The 16,791-nt window shown below is 43.9% G+C and overlaps 1 protein-coding gene across 5 annotated transcripts; it reads left to right on the top strand.

Annotated features, from left to right (window-relative positions):
* The first annotated feature begins 11,413 nt into the window (after nucleotides 1-11,413).
* LOC123122618 (serine carboxypeptidase-like 51) lies at nucleotides 11,414-15,219 on the top strand. Of its 5 annotated transcripts, XR_006460309.1 has the most exons (14): nucleotides 11,414-11,654; nucleotides 11,757-11,851; nucleotides 11,952-12,059; nucleotides 12,160-12,447; nucleotides 12,527-12,594; nucleotides 12,730-12,835; nucleotides 12,914-13,137; nucleotides 13,238-13,307; nucleotides 13,439-13,489; nucleotides 14,183-14,221; nucleotides 14,315-14,367; nucleotides 14,463-14,595; nucleotides 14,686-14,870; nucleotides 14,989-15,219. XR_006460309.1 is itself a non-coding variant. In XM_044542881.1 (13 exons), the coding sequence occupies exons 1-13, from the start codon at nucleotides 11,507-11,509 to the stop codon at nucleotides 14,752-14,754; spliced, it is 1,452 nt and encodes a 483-aa protein (XP_044398816.1). In that variant the 5' UTR covers nucleotides 11,414-11,506; the 3' UTR covers nucleotides 14,755-14,987. The 5 variants fall into 5 exon arrangements, 3 of the variants coding, with proteins under 3 accessions (XP_044398816.1, XP_044398832.1, XP_044398800.1); XR_006460308.1 differs by lacking the exon at nucleotides 14,183-14,221 and having other exon boundaries at nucleotides 14,296-14,367; XM_044542881.1 differs by lacking the exon at nucleotides 14,989-15,219 and having other exon boundaries at nucleotides 14,686-14,987.
* The last annotated feature ends 1,572 nt before the right edge of the window (nucleotides 15,220-16,791 follow it).

Here is a 16,791-nt window from a genome sequence, read left to right as displayed (position 1 = left end):
TGTTTAGTAATAAATTTTGCATCTACCTTCTGTTTAGATGTGTTTTTATGTTTTAATTAGTGTTTGTGCCAAGTAGAACCTGTAGGATAACCTATGGTGATAGTTGATTTGATTCTGCTGAAAAACAGAAACTTTGCGCGCACAAAATTAGTTTTGTTAAATCACGGAAACGTGCTTTTGCGTTGATTATTTTTGCTGTAGATCAATAGACAAATTGTCCAGGACTTACTAGTTTGGTAGGATTTTTAGAATTCCACAAGTCTGCATTAGTTACATATTGCTACAGACTGTTCTATTTTTGACAGATTCTGTTTTTCGTGTGTTGTTTGCTTATTTTGATGCATCTATGGCTAGTATTAAGTGGTATGAACTATAGAGAACTTGAAATACAGTAGGTTTAACACCAATATAAATAAAGAATGAGTTCATTACAGTACCTTATGTGGTGGTTTTGCTTTCTTTCTCTAATGGAGCTTATGAGATTCCCTGTTGAGTTTTGTGTTGTGAAGTTTTCAAGTTTTGGGTAAAAATTTGATGGACTATGGAATAAGGAGTGGAAAAAGCCTAAGCTTGGGGATGCCCATGGCACCCCAAGATATTCAAGAATAGCCAAAAGCCTAAGCTTGGGGATGCCCCGGGAAGGCATCCCCTCTTTCGTCTTTGTTCATTGGTAACTTTACTTGGAGCTATATTTTTATTCACCACATGATATGTGTTTTGCTTGGAGCGTCGTGTATGATATTAGTATTTGCTTTTTAGTTTACCACAGTCATCCTTGCTGTACACACCTTTTGGGAGAAACCTACTTGATTGAAATTTATTAGAATACTCTATGTGCTTCACTTATATCTTTTGAGCTAGATAGTTTTTGCTCTAGTGCTTCACTTATATCTTTTAGAGCACGGCGATGGCTTAATTTTGTAGAAATTGCTAGTCTCTCATGCTTCACTTATATTATTTTGAGAGTCTCTTAGAACAGCATCGTATTTTCTATGGTTATAAAATTGGTCCTAGAATGGTAGGCATCCAAGTTGGGTATAATAAAAACTATCATATGAAGTGAACTGGATGCTATGATCAATTAGATACTTGATAATTGTTTTGCGATATGGAGGTAGTGATATTAAAGTCATGCTAGTTGGGTGATTATGAATTTAAAGAATGCTTGTGTTGAAGTTAGCAAGTCCCGTGGCATGCACGTATGGTTAAAGTTGTGTAACAAATTTGAAACATGAAGTGTCCTTGGATTGTGCATCCTTATGAGTGGCGGTCGGGGACGAGCGATGGTCTTTTCCTACCAATCTATCCCTCTAGGAGCATGCGCGTAGTGCTTGGTTTTTGATGACTTCTAAATTTTTGTAATAAGTATATGAGTTCTTTTAACTAATGTTGAGTCCATGGATTATACGCACTTTTACATTTCCATCATTGCTAGCCTCTTTGGTACCGTGCATTTCCCTTTCTCACCTTGAGAGTTGGTGCAAACTTCGCCGATGCATCCAAACCCCGTGATATGATACACTCTATCACACATAAACCTCCTTATATCTTCCTCAAAACAGCCACCATACCTACCTATTATGGCATTTCCATAGCCATTCCGAGATATATTGCCATGCAACTTTCCACCGTTCCGTTTATCATCATGACACGCATTACTATTGTCATATTGCCATTGCATGATCATGTAGTTGACATCATATTTGTGGCTAAACCACCATGCATAATTTTTCATACATGTCACCTGATTCATTGCACCATCCCGGTACATCGCCGGAGGCATTCATATAGAGCCATATCTTGTTCTAGTTTTGAGTTGTAATTCATGTGTTGTGAATCAATAAAAGTGTGATGATCATCATTATTAGAGCATTGTCCCCAAAAATAAAAAGAAAAAAGAAAGGCCAAAGAAAAAAAGAAAGAAAGGCCAAAAGAAAAAAGGCCCAAAAAAGAAGAAAAAAGAAAAAAAGAAAAAAAAGAAAATAAAAGGGGCAATGTTACTATCTCTTTTTCCACACTTGTGATTCAAAGTAGCACCATGTCCTTCATATAGCGAGTCCCATATATTGTGCTTCAAAGTAGCACCATGTTCTTCATATAGAGAGTCTCATATGTTGTCGCTTTCATATACTAGTGGGAATTTTTCATTATAGAACTTGGCTTGTATATTCCTACGATGGGCTTCCTCAAATGCCCTAGGTCTTCGTGAGCAAGCAAGTTGGATGCACACCCACTAGTTTTCTTTTGTTGAGCTTTCATTCATTTATAGCTCTAGTGCATTCGTTGCATTGCAATCCCTACTTCTCATGTTGACATCAATTGATGGGCATCTCCATAGCCCGTTGATTATCCTCGTCAATGTGAGGCTTTCTCCTTTTTTGTCTTCTCCACACAATCCCCATCATCATATTCTATTCCACCCATAGTGCTATATCCATGGCTCACGCTCATGTATTGCATGAAAGTTGAAAAAGTTTGAGATTATTTAAGTACGAAACAATTGCTTGGCTTGTCATCGGGGGTGTAGAATTTGGGAACATTTTTGTGTGACGAAAATGAAGCATAGCCTAAATATATGATTTTGTAGGGATGAACTTTCTTTAGCCATGTTATTTTGAGAAGACATGATTGCTTTTATTAGTATGCTTGAAGTATTACTATTTCTTATGTCAATATGAACTTTTATTTTGAATCATTTGGATCTGAACATTCATTCCACAATAAAGAAAATTACATTGAGAATTATGCTAGGTAGCATTCCACATCAAAAATTCTGTTTTCATCATTTACCTACTCGGGGACAAGCAGGAATTAAGCTTGGGGATGCTTGATACGTCTCCAACGTATCTATAATTTTTGATTGTTCCATGCTATTATATTGCCCCTTTTAGATGTTTATGGTCTTTATTTTACACATTTATATCATTTTTGGGACTAACCTACTAACATGAGGCCCAGCCTATATTGCTGTTTTTTTTGCCTATTTTAGTATTTCAAAGAAAAGGAATATCAAACGGAGTCCAAACGGAATGAAACCTTTGGGAGCGTGATTTTTGGAACGAACGTGATCCAGAGGACTTGGAGTTCAAGCCAAGAAGTAGCTGAGGCGGCCACGAGGGTGGAGGGTGCGCCCACCCCTACAGGGCGCGCCCCCCTATCTCATGGGCCCCTCGGGCAACCACCGACCTACTTCTTCCTCCTATATATACCCACGTACCCCGAAAACATCCAGGGATCCAACGAAAAACAATTTCCACTGCCGTAACCTTCTGTATCCGCGAGATCCCATCTTGGAGCCTTCGACGGCGCTCCACTGGAGGGGGAATCGACCACAGAGGGCTTCTACATCAACACCATAGCCCCTCCGATGAGTTGTGAGTAGTTTACCACAGACCTTCGGGTCCATAGTTATTAGCTAGATGGCTTCTTCTCTCTTTTTGGATCTCAATACCATGTTCTCCCCCTCTCTTGTGGAGATCTATTTGATGTAACTCTTTTTGCGGTTTGTTTTTCGAGATCCGATGAATTGTGGGTTTATGATCAAGTTTATCTATGAGAAATATTTGAATCTCCTCTGAATTCTTTTATGTATGATTGAGTTATCTTTGCAAGTCTCTTCGAATTATCAGTTTGGTTTGGCCTACTAGATTGATCTTTCTTGCAATGGGAGAAGTGCTTAGCTTTGGGTTCAATCTTGCGGTATCCTTACCCAATGACAATAAGGGTTGCAAGGCACGTATTGTATTGTTGCCATCGAGGATAAAAAGATGGGGTTTATATCATATTGCATGAGTTTATCCCTCTACATCATATCATCTTTCTTAATGCGTTACTCTGTTCTTATGAACTTAATACTCTAGATGCATGCTGAATAGCGGTCGATGTGTGGAGTAATAGTAGTAGATGCAGGCAGGAGTCGGTCTACTTGTCACGGACGTGATGCCTATATACATGATCATGCCTAGATAATCTCATAATTATTTGCTTTTCTATCAATTGCTCGACAGTAATTTGTTCACCCACCGTAATACTTATGCTATCTTGAGAGAAGCCACTAGTGAAACCTATGGCCCCCGGGTCTATCTTTTATCATATAAGCTTTCAATTTACTTTTATTTGCATCTTTACTTTTCCAAACTATATTATAAAATACCAAAAATATATTTATCTTATCATACTATCTCTATCAGATCTCACTTTCACAAGTGGTCGTGAAGGGATTGACAACCCCTTTATTGTGTTGATTGCGAGTTCTTTGTTTGTTTGTGTAGGTGTGTGGGACTTTTGAGGAGCCTCCTACTGGATTGATACCTTGGTTCTCAAAAACTGAGGGAAATACTTACGCTACTATTGCTGCATCACCCTTTCCTCTTCAGGGAAAACCAACGCAAGCTCAAGACATAGCAACGGGGTATGGAGATGCCCATCAATTGGTGTCAATGCGAGGAGTAGGGATTGCCATGCAACGGATGCACTATGAGCTATAAGTGTATGAAAGCTCAAACTAGAAACTAAGTGGGTGTGCATCCAACTTGCTTGCTCATCAGGACCTAGGGCATTTGAGGAAGCCCATCGTTGGAATATACAAGCCAAGTTCTATAATGAAAATTCCCACTAGTATATGAAAGTGATAACTCAAGAGACTATGTATATGAAGAACATGGTGCCACTTTGAAGCACAAGTGTGGTAAAAGGATAGTAACATTGCCCTTTTTTTCTTTTTTTGGGCGGGCTTCTTTGGCCCCCTTTTTTATTTAGGCTTCTTTGGCCTCTCCTTTTTTTATGGGGCAATGCTCTATAATGATGATCATCACACTTTTATTTACTTACAACTCGATACTGGAACAAAGATATGACTCTATATGAATGCATCCGGCGGTGTACCGGGATGTGCAATGATCTAGCATAGCAAAGATATCAAAAAACGGACAAGCGATGAAAACATCATGCTAGCTATCTTACGATCATGCAAGGCAATATGACAATGAATGCTCAACTCATGTATATGATGATGGAAGTTGCATGGCAATATATCTCGGAATGGCTATGGAAATACCATAATAGGTAGGTATGGTGGCTGTTTTGAGGAAGATATAAGGAGGCTTATGTGTGATAGAGCGTATCATATCACGAGGTTTGGATGCACCGGCGAAGTTTGCACCAACTCTTGAGGTGAGAAAGGGCAATGCACGGTACCGAAGAGGCTAGCAATGATGGTAGCGTGAGAGTGCGTATAATCCATGGACTCAACATTAGTCATAAAGAACTCACATACTTATTGCAAAAAACTATTAGTCATCGAAACAAAGTACTACGCGCATGCTCCTAGGGGGATAGATTGGTAGGAAAAGACCATCGCTCGTCCCCGACCGCCACTCATATGGAAGACAATCAATAAATACCTCATGCTCCAACTTCGTTACACAACGGTTCACCATACGTGCATGCTACGGGAATCACAAACTTCAACACAAGTATTTCTACAATCCACAACTACCCACTAGCATGACTCTAATATCACCATCTTTATACCGCAAAACTATTGCAGGAATCAAACATATCATATTCAGCGATCTTCAAGTTTATGTAGGATTTTATGACTAACCATGTGAATGACCAATTCCTGTCATCTATCTAAATAGATATAAGTGAAGCAAGAGAGCTTAATTCTTTCTACAAAAGATATGCATGCGCTCTAACAAATATAAGTGAAGCAAAAGAGCATTCTACAAATGGCGGTTTTCTATGTGAAGAGAAACAGGCAATCCAAACTTCAAATGATATAAGTGAAGCACATGAAGCATTCTATAAATTCATACTCAAAAGATATAATAAGTGAAGTGCAATGAGCATTCTATAAATCAACCAAGGACTATCTCATACCAGCATGGTGCATAAAAGAAAAGTGAAAACTAAATGCAAAAGACGCTCCAAGACTTGCACATATCGCATGAACAAAACGAATCCGAAAACATACCGATACTTGTTGAAGAAAGAGGGGATGCCTTCCGGGGCATCCCCAAGCTTAGACGCTTGAGTCTCCTTGAATATTGATATACAAATTCCCTACGTTGTCCTAAATTTTCAGAATTTTAAGAGTTACAGAAGTATACGAAAATTCCAGATTACTACAGACTGTTCTGTTTTTTATGTGTTGTTTGCTTATTTTGATGAATCTATGAGTAGTATCGAAGGGTATGTATCATGGAGAAGTTGGAATACAGTAGATATAACACCAATATAAATTTAGGATGAGTTCACAACAGTACCTAAGTGGTGATTTGGTTTATTGTACTAACGGAGCTTATGAGTTTTCTATTGAGTTTTGTGTTGTGAAGTTTTCAAGTTTTAGGTGAAGTTTCGATGGACTACATGATAAGGAGTGACAAGTGCCTAAGCTTGGGGATGCCCAAGGAACCCCAAGGTAATATTCAAGGACAACCAAGCATCTAAGCTTGAGGATGCCCCGGATGGCATCCCCTCTTTTGTCTTCAATCCATCGATAAATTTACTTGAGACTATATTTTTATTCACCACATGATATGTGTTTTGCTTGGAGCGTATTGTAAGATATGAGTCTTTTCTTTTTAGTTTTCCACAATCATCCTTGCTGTACACACCTTTTGAGAGTGACACACATTAATCGTGAATTTATTAGAATACGCTATGTGCTTCACTTATATCTTTTGAGCTAGGTAGTTGCTTTAGTGCTTCACTTATATCTTTTTAGAGCACGGCAGTGGTTTTATTTTATAGAAATTGATGAACTCTCATGCTTCACTTATATTATTTTGAGAGTCTTTAAACAGCATGGTAATTTGCTTAGGTTACGAATTTAGTCCTATTATGATGGGCATCCAAGAGGGATATAATAAAAACTTTCATATAAGAGCATTGAATATTATGAGAAGTTTGATTCCTTGCATTTGTTTTGAGATATAAATATGGTGATATTAGAATCATGCTAGTGGGTAATTGTGGATTGATAGAAATACTTGTGTTAAAGTTTGTGATTCCCATAGCATGCACGTATGGTGAACCGTTATGTGCTGAAGTCGGAGCATGATTTATTTTTTGATTGTCTTCCTTATGACTGGCTATCGGGGACGAGCGATGATCTTTTCCTACCAATCTATCCCCCTAGGAGCATGCATGTAGTACTTTGCTTTGATGGCTAATAAATTTTTGCAATAAGTATGTGAGTTCTTTATGACTAATGTTGAGTCCATGGATTATACGCACTCTCACCCTTCCACCATTGCTAGCCTCTCTAGTACCGCGCATCTTTCGATGTTGCATTAAACCCACCATATGTCATTCCTCAAAATAGCCACCATACCTACCTATTATGGCATTTCTGTAGCCATTCCGAGATATACTGTCATGCAACTTCCACCGTTCCGTTTATTATGACATACACCATCATTGTCATATTGCTTTGCATGACCATGTATGGCATAGTATTTGTGGCAAAGCCAACGTTCATATTTTTTATACATGTCACTCTTGATCATTGCACATCCCGGTACACCGCCAGAGGCATTCATATAGAGTCATATTTTGTTCTAGTATTGACTTGTAAGTAAATAAAAGTGTGATGATCATCACTATTAGAGCATTGTCCCATGGGAGGAAAGGATGATGGAGAATGATTCCCCCACAAGTCGGGATGAGACTCAAGATTTAATAAATAAAAGGAGGCCAAAGAGCCCAAAATTAAAAAAAGTGGCCAAAGAGCCCCAAAAGAAGAGAAAACAAAAAAATGAGAGAAAAAGAGAGAAGGGGCAATGCTACTATCATTTTTCCACACTTGTGCTTCAAAGTACCACCATGTTCTTCATGATAGAGAGTCTCCTATGTTGTCACTTTCATATATTACTACTGAGAATTTTTCATTATAGAACTTGGCTTGTATATTCCAATGATGGGCTTCCTCAAATTGCCCTAGGTCTTCGTGAGGAAGCAAGTTGGATGCACACCCACTTAGTTTTGTTTTGAGCTTTCATACACTTATAGCTCTAGTGCATCCGTTGCATGGCAATCCCTACTCACTTGCATCGATATCGGTTGACGAGCATCTCCATAGCTCATTAATTTGCCTAGTTGATGTGAGACTTTCTCCTTCTTTTTGTCTTCTCCATAACCACCATACTCTATTCCACCTATAGTGTTATATCCATGGCTCACACTCGTGTATTGCGTGAAAGTTGAAAAGGCTTGAGAATATTAAAAGTATAAAACAATTGCTTGGCTTGTCATCAGGGTTGTGCATGATGAGATATTTTGTGTCATGAAGATAGAGCATAGCCAGACTATATAATTTTGTAGGGATAACTTTCTTTGGCCATGATATTTTGAGAAGACATGATTGCTTTATTAGTATGCTTGAAGTATGATTGGTTTTATGTCAATATTAAACTTTTGTTTTGAATCTTATGGATCTCAACATGCATGCCACAATAAAGAAGATTACATTGATAAATATGTTAGGTAGCATTCACACTTCATAAATTCTTTCTTTTATCATTTACCTACTCAAGGACGAGCAGGAATTAAGCTTGGGGATGCTGATACGTCTCCAATGTATCTATAATTTATGAAGTATTCATGCCATGTTTGCAACAATTTTATATGGTTTTGGTATGATTTTATTAGAACTAACCCGGACTAACGTTGTTTTCAGCAGAACTACCATGGTGTCGTTTTTTGTGCAAAAATAAAAGTTTTAGGAATGGGCTGAAAATTTACGTTGATTTTTTATGGACCAAAAGAGGCCCCCGAAGTACCAGAACTGGGCCAGGAAGTGACCAGGAGGCCACAAGCCTGGGGGCGCGCCTCCCAAGCTTGTGGGCCCCTCGGGCACCCCCCTGACTTGTTTCCAACGCCAAAAATTCTTATAAATATAGAAACCTCCAAAAACAACCCTAGATTGGAAGTTCCGCCGCCGCAAGCCTCCGCAGCCACGAAAAACCAATCGGGAGCCCGTTCTGGCACCCTGCCGGAGGGGGAAATCTTCACCGGAGGCCATCTTCATCATCCCGGCGGTCTTCATGACGAGGAGGGAGTAGTTCACCCTCGTGGCTGAGGGTATGTACCAGTATCTATGTGTTTGGTCTCTCTGCCTCTCGTGTTCTTGATTTGGCACGATCTCTATGTACCGTGAGCTTTGTTAATATATTTGGATCTTATGGTGTTTTTCCCTCTCTACCTTCTTGTGATGAATTGAGTCTTGCTCTTTGAGGTTTCTTATGTTGGATTGAGTATTGGATTTGGGAACACTTGATGTATGTCTTGCGATGGGATATCTGGGGTGACAGTGGGATGTTCTATTGATTCACTTGATGTATGTTTTGGCACTCAACTCTCGGATTCCCGAGGTGACATTGGGGTAATCTATGCATTGGGGTTGATGCACATTTTCGTCCTATGTTCTCCGATAGAAACTTTGGAGTGATTCTTTATTGCACGTTGAGGGATTGTTATATGATCCAATTATGTTATCCTGTTGAGAGATTTTGCACTAGTGAAAGTATGAACCCTAGACCCTGTTTTCAAGCATTGCAATACCGTTTTTGCTCACTTTTGTTACTAGCCTTGCTGTTTTTATATTTTCAGATTACAAAAACCTATGTCTACTATCCATACTACACTTGTATCACCATCTCTTCGCCGAACTAGTGCACCTATACAATTTGCCATTGTATTGGGTGTGTTGAGGACACAAGAGATTTCTTGTATTTGGTTGCAGGGTTGTTCCAGAGAGACCATCTTCATCCTATGCCTCCCAAGGATTGATAAACCTTAGGTCATCCACCTAAGGGATAATTGCTAACTTTCCTACAAAACTCTGCGCTTTGAGCCCAACAACAGTCTATAAGAAGAAGATTGCGTAGTAGACATCGGTTGTCCGGCGACGCAACGCTCTGCAGGCTACCCCACGCTCCTTGTGTGTACTGGCCTGCCTGTTGAGGCAGAAGTTGTTGGCTCTCGTTCACCATGGCCACGCGAGACGCCTCCTCTCGTTCCGCCGCCACGTCCCTGGCCTTCTTCATGTTGAGCCTGTTTTGCCGATCGTTGGCGACCATCGCCCGGCGATCAACGTCGGCACCCTACTGGGCGTTCGTCGGCTTTGGCTGGGTGGGATCGGTGGCTAGGCGAGGGATCGCGTACTTCTTCGGCAGCATGGCGAGCAGATCTGGGGAGAATGGCGGGAGCTGCGGGGGAGATGGGGGTTGGTGGGACGAAAAAGGAGGGAAAGGTGAAAAAACGGCGGGAAAATCGAACGGTGTCGCCGACAGTGCGGGTCAACGTGCCTTTTCGCTTCAGCCAGGCACCCGCCGATGCGTTGGTTTCAGCTTGGGTTCGCCGGATATAATTTCGGCCCGATCCGGCGGAAAACGAGGATTTAGGGGCGCGGCTGGGAGATTTTCGTTCGCCCGGCGGAAAAAAAAAGGCGCCCTGGGGGCGGCTGGTCTTTTGTGCCTCCGATAACCATTCATAGAGTCTGTCCCGAAATACCTCATGTACTAGAGTGGTTCCAATTAGGATTTCCCACCTCTTCTTGGCGCCGTCGCCGATCCGTCTCGTCTTCTGTGGTTTTGGGCCATGAAGGTGTGGTGGATCGCGTCCCTTGCCGGCGGTAGGCCTCCTGATCTTTTTTAGTTTTTTTTAGTTTATCTAGGGTTTGTGTCCTGCTCAGGAAAGCAAGACGATGGCGGCTCACTGAAAATGGAATGAGATTCTCCCCGCCTAGCCGTTCCGATGGAGCGTCTAGCATCATCAGAAAGTGTGTGGAGGTGTGTCTTCGGTGGATCTCACGAAAATTACTTGGTGTTTGTCTTCGATGGATCTGCTTTGGTCTGATTTTTGTTCGTCTGCGTACTTGTGTCTATATGTTTGATCCTTTTGATCTCGCTTCTCTTCATCGGTGCCGGTTGTTGTTCTAGTGCGCTGGTCCTTTGGACCTTAGCACGACAACTTTCCGAGTGTCTACTAAAACAAGGTTTGCCCGGCTCCAATAAGGGAGGGGCGACGACGGCAACGTGACTTTATCTGGCTCGAGTGCTTGTAGTCATCGGTAGGTGGTCTATGGATATAAATGTAATTTATTGTATTTTCGGTATTCTTTATATTGCCATGATGTTTGATGAATTGACAAACGTGCTGGAATATATATATATATATATATATATATATATATATATATATATATATATATATATATATATATATAAAGACCAGTCCTTCATGCGATAACCAATCGACAAACGTGCTGGAATGTTGCCACTAGCTGGGTGATGAACAGCAAATGTAAAAAATCACAGTGAGAAACAACACGAGATCAATGATTCGTTGATATTCCATACAACAGTGGGTTGTCTATACGGGTATACCTCGTCGCCCACGCGTGGGATAACGGGATGGGACGGTGAGGCGCCGCCTATTTAGACTGTTGCTGGCCACAGTACGTGCCACTCGCACTCAGAAACCACAAGCCACTCGCCACATGGAAATGGACAAGCACGGTCGACCTCTGCTTGCTCTGCTTTCGCTACTCCTCTGCATCTCCCTGCTCCGGGCCAGCTCGGCGGCTTCCGTCACCGCCGGCAACCCCGACGGCACGGAGCTCTGGGGATTCGTCGAAGTCCGACCAAGTAACGGCCTACTCTGTCGCTTGCATTTTGCAGCATCTCGATCCCAATTTTCTCTCATCTTTTACGCGAGAATTCTTCTGAAACTCTGTTTCTGCGCTGCAGAGGCCCACCTGTTCTGGTGGTACTACAAGAGCCCCCAGAGGGTGTCGACGCCGTCCAGGCCATGGCCGACCGTCCTCTGGCTACAGGGCGGTCCCGTACGGTCCATCTTCCTCCCCTCTGCCAGCTTCTCATGCAAGAATTCTGGCTTCAGCAAGAGCTAATCATCTCGGTCTTTCATCTTATTATTGGTCTCAGGGAGCGTCGGGGGTGGGCATCGGCAACTTCATGGAGATCGGGCCCCTCGACGTCAACCTGAAGCCTCGAAACTCGACGTGGCTGCAGAAGGCCGACCTCATCTTCGTGGTATCCCTACCACACACCTTGACGCCCTCGTCTTCTTTCTCTCGCCTCGCTGTTTTTTGGCTGCGATACCTTACCAACCGAGTACGTGCGTCAATGGCAGGACAACCCTGTGGGGGTCGGGTACAGTTACGTTGAGGACGACAGCCTGCTGGTGACGACTGACTGGCAGGCGGCCACGGACGCCACCACGCTGCTCAAGGCGCTCGTCAAGGAGCTGCCCACCCTGCAGCAGGGGAGCCCCCTCTTCCTTGTCGCCGAGTCCTACGGCGGAAAGTACGCGGCCACACTCGGCGTCTCCGTCGCAAGGGCCGTCCGTGCCGGCGACCTCAAGATCAAGCTCGCAGGCGTCGCGCTCGGGGATAGCTGGGTCTCGCCGGAGGATTTCACGGTGAGCAAATCGGTCATTTGCTGGAGAGCGCACGATCTAGTGTGTGGAACTGATTGGTGGTTTAATTGGATCGGTGCAGCTCGCTTACGCGCCGCTGCTCCTGGAGGTTTCGAGGCTCGACGACAACGCCGGCGACGCCGCCAAGAAGTAAACACGACTGCACCGTCCTCTTAAATTTCTCAGTTGTTGCATTGCATGCTTCCCGGGGCTTTCTTTTCGGAAGAAAAAATTAAATTGAAAACAAACTGCCCGGTCACATGCGCGCGCGAATTGTGGCCTCAGGAAGGCGGCGACGGTGAAGGAGCAAATCGCGGCCGGGCGGCTGGCCGACTCGCAGGGGTCGTGGTCGGAGCTGTTGGATTTCATTGACTCCAAGAGCGCCAGCGTCGTGAGTGTTGACTCTTTGACCCTTGTGCTTGTCATTTCCTTTGCTGACGGATAGCAATAATGCAATTTCAATTTGCAGGACATGTACAATTTCCTGCTCGACGCCGGCATGGACCCGGTGGCGGCGGACCTACCGGCGACCTCGTCGGCTCCGACGACGTCGAGCAACGCGCAAGTGATGAAGTACTCGACGTACCTCGGCGGCAGCCATGAGGAAGCCGGCTCCAACACCACCAACACCCTCGGCGGCATCATGAACGGGGTCATCAAGGAGAAGCTCAAGATCATCCCCAAAGACCACGAGTGAGCCTGCGTCGCCATTAGCAACAGCTCGCTTTCATGCTCTAGTTTACAGTTACACCCAGCACATGATATGATGTGACGTCCCTGTCCCAAACTGCAGGTGGCACGAGCTGTCCGATCCCGTCTACAACGCGCTGGTCAACGACTTCATGAAGCCACGGATCGACGAGGCGAGTGATCCAGCGCGGGATCCCATGAAAGGATGGATGGATCTTCAAGATGTTAAACTGTACATATCGATGCAAACGATGGCTTCTGGGTTGTGACTGATTTACTCTCTGCTTTCTGCTTGATCATCCAGGTTGACGAGCTGCTGTCTTACGGTGTAGATGTCACGGTTTATAATGGCCAGGTGAGGTGACTGCTTCTCTGCAATCTGCATTGCTTTTACTCTCTTCCACTGCATCGATCTGCATCGTTGTTTTTACTCTTTTCCAGCTCATAAAAAGCCTCGACAGTTGCTTAGGATACTTACTAGAAACACATTTAGAATGCCATAATGAGCTCACTGGTTGTTTGGCACAAGTCCTAACGACTAATGGGCGTATCCACATGCACTCATGCTTACTAGAATAGCCCTACTCTGAAACACATCTGCAAACGGAAGCACCGTGAGGAGTAAGCAACCGCGATTAGGAGAGAACAAATTCGTGTTAGTGACGACGCGGACAGGCTGTTGTTCAGAAAAACCGCCGTCCTTGAGAGAACCTTCCATTTTTTAAGCTGAATGACAACCACTCCCGCGGGTCCATGCCAAAAGAACTCCAAAAGTTCAGAATAGTATACAGTTTGTCGCGCAAGTGACAACTCTGTCTTTCCCCAGATTGTATTGGTCGGAACAGATCGTCAGATGCTCAGATCGCATCAGCGATCGGCCATCGATCTACTCGTCTCACATGTACATGGTCAACAACACAGTGGAGTGAAGCAAGCCACTTCAGCTGAAACGTGCATGTTGCTTAAACTGCAGATGCTCTTTTCAGCTATTTTATTTTATTTATTTATTCCACTGTATATAGCTTTAACACACATATAATTTACTTAGGGCATCGTCTGTGTGTGGTTAGAGGGCGCTCTTAATGTTGTATGTTCTTCAGACTGAGCTTAGTGGAATTTTATTTTCTTTACTTGTATTGTACTCCCTCCATTCTAAAATAGATGACCCAACTTTATGAAGCTCGACGTGATTTGCTCGACCAAGGGCGCGGAGGCATGGGTGCAAAAGCTCAAGTAATCAAGCCTTTCTCCCTGACCACTTTCTCTAGATTCTTGCAATATTTAGACTCGGCTTGTGCCTCTAAATTATACAATGTCCTACTTTTTAGATGGGACGGGCTGAAGAACTTCCTGAGCCTGCCGCGGCAGCCTCTGTCCTGCGGATCATCCAAGGTCACCAAGGCCTTCGTCAGGTCCTACAAGAACCTGCATTTCTACTGGATCCTCGGCGCTGGCCACTTCGTAAGTCGCGGCACAACACATGCCACTCGCCGCTGCTGGCGAACAGAATGTGTTTTGCTCATTTCTCGTGTGATCTGTGGTGCTTTGCAGGTGCCTGCCGACCAGCCTTGCATTGCGCTGAGCATGATCGCTGGCATAACCCACTCTCCAGCCGGCTAGGTGAGGAGGAGGACCCGGATCAGATCCTGTCTGCCGGGTAGGAAAAGGAAACTGAAGATAGAAGTATAGAAAGAAAGGTTGTGTGTACTTTAAAGGGCGATGAAATTGATTGTAAGGTGCGTTGGTGTGTGAGTGGGGTTAAAGCTCGTCCGTTTTATTCTCCGAATAAAGATTACACCTTTTAGAGCTTCTTTCACGGTTTTAGTATGAAATTTATGTTTCGTTTTTTGGCAGACATTTGTAGAAATGCGATGTTCAAACATCTCACACAGCGGTACAAAAGGCGAAAAGGTATAACATCAAAATGGAAAGAACATCTCCAACAACAGCCCTATTTTAGGGCACCAAAAAGCTGTTGCAGTAAAATTTAGAGGCACCAAAAGGTGAATTTTAGGGCATTCGAAAATGTTCATCTCCAACAACTGCCCTAAAATAGGACACTTCAAACATGCAATGTTTATACTACAAATGGTAGAGGCCTTCTTGGGGGAGCGTTGTGCTCCCCTGGGAGGAACGGAGCCGGAAAATGAAAGTCCTTCGCGTTCGGAGGAGAGAACCTCCAAGGCGTCATACGTTAGTCTAATGAAATCACAAAATCGCGGAAAAGTTGGGCAGGGGGTCAACACCGCCCCTCCGGCTGGGGATAGCTCGGCTCCGCGGGGCCAATTTTGCGTACTTGCTCAGCGTGCCCCCCTTTCGTCGAGTGCCCCGCATGGTTCACAAGGTTGTCGGCCTACCAAGCAAGCATTTGCCCGCTGCTCCTGCCGCCTGCCAAGTGGGCTCCACGCTCTTTATACTCATTGTTCTCTCTGTTGGGCCCTTTCCTATTGCTCTAACCATAAGCTATGACAATTCCAGCTTGCACCCACTCTGGCCCACCTAGTGAGGCCCGAGTGAGCTCAGTGAAATAATTTCTTTTGAACATTCAAACATTGTAGAATTCACTTCAACGTTCAAACATTCAAAGTTTTGAACATCCAAACTACTAGATCACCCTAAACATTACCACGATCGACTCCTACGGACAACCTCCCAGTCAATGTTGTGGGACTCGTCACTCTCCTCGCCACCACTCTCACGCGCAAGGTCATCCCAGTCAATGTCGGAACCCTCGTCGCAGGACCCTCTCCTCGCCACCACCTGGCTGAGCCTCCATGTGGCAATGGCGTAGGCTCGTGCGGCCATGTTGTTGTCTCGAAGGTGTCGAGCAAGTACCGTCCTCCATCACACTGAAACTCAACGTTGAAGCGACCGGATGGTGCAAGACGGCGGATCCAGGCAGAGGGGTGGCGGATCCAGACAGCGAGATGGTGCAAGACGGCGGTGATGGCCAGATCCGACCGGATTCGCTGGGACAACGGCAACGTAGGAGGGTTTGCAACGGCGGGAGGCCGTGGAAGTTTCCGTATGTGCCGGTCATGGGATCCAAACACCTTCCCCTAGCTTTTGTACAGAAATCAGTTTTTATAGACCATAAAAAAAACCAGCTTTCTTAGAAACTAAAACACCTCCCCCCAGCTTTTGTACAGAAAACAGTTTTTATAGACCATAGAAAAAAAACAGCTTTCTTAGAAACTAAATCACCTACCCCAGTTTTTGTACAGAAATCAGTTTTCATACAACATAGAAAAAACCAGCTTTCTTTGAAACTAAAACACCTTCCCCCAGCTTTTGTACTCAAAAAAAAAAATCAAGTTCAAAAAATAAAAGCATCTCTAGCGGATCCCTTAAAACATGCAAAACCTTAAAATGACCGCTAGTTTACATTATTTCGGAAAAGAATGTCCATTTCAGATCCCGTAAACTGGGTCGGCGGCGCCTTAAATTGAGCGTGCAACCTGTCGTATCTAAGGTTTCGAGGGCAAATTTTATGGTTTCCCTTAACTAGAAAAATGATTGGCGGGAAGGAACTTTCAGCTACAATGCCTCCCTTCCTCATCGCCGCCGTTACCGGCTAAGGTCGATTCTGGCCATGCCCACCGCCGCCGCTCCAACTTCAACACGGAACCGCTCCCGCCGGCGCTCCTCGAACCGCTG

This window comes from Triticum aestivum, chromosome 1B (genome assembly GCF_018294505.1).
Source record: "Triticum aestivum cultivar Chinese Spring chromosome 1B, IWGSC CS RefSeq v2.1, whole genome shotgun sequence".
Taxonomy (NCBI): Eukaryota; Viridiplantae; Streptophyta; class Magnoliopsida; order Poales; family Poaceae; genus Triticum; species Triticum aestivum.
The sequence above is the reverse complement of the archived record's forward strand: the minus strand, read 5'-3'. Positions and strand labels throughout refer to the sequence as shown.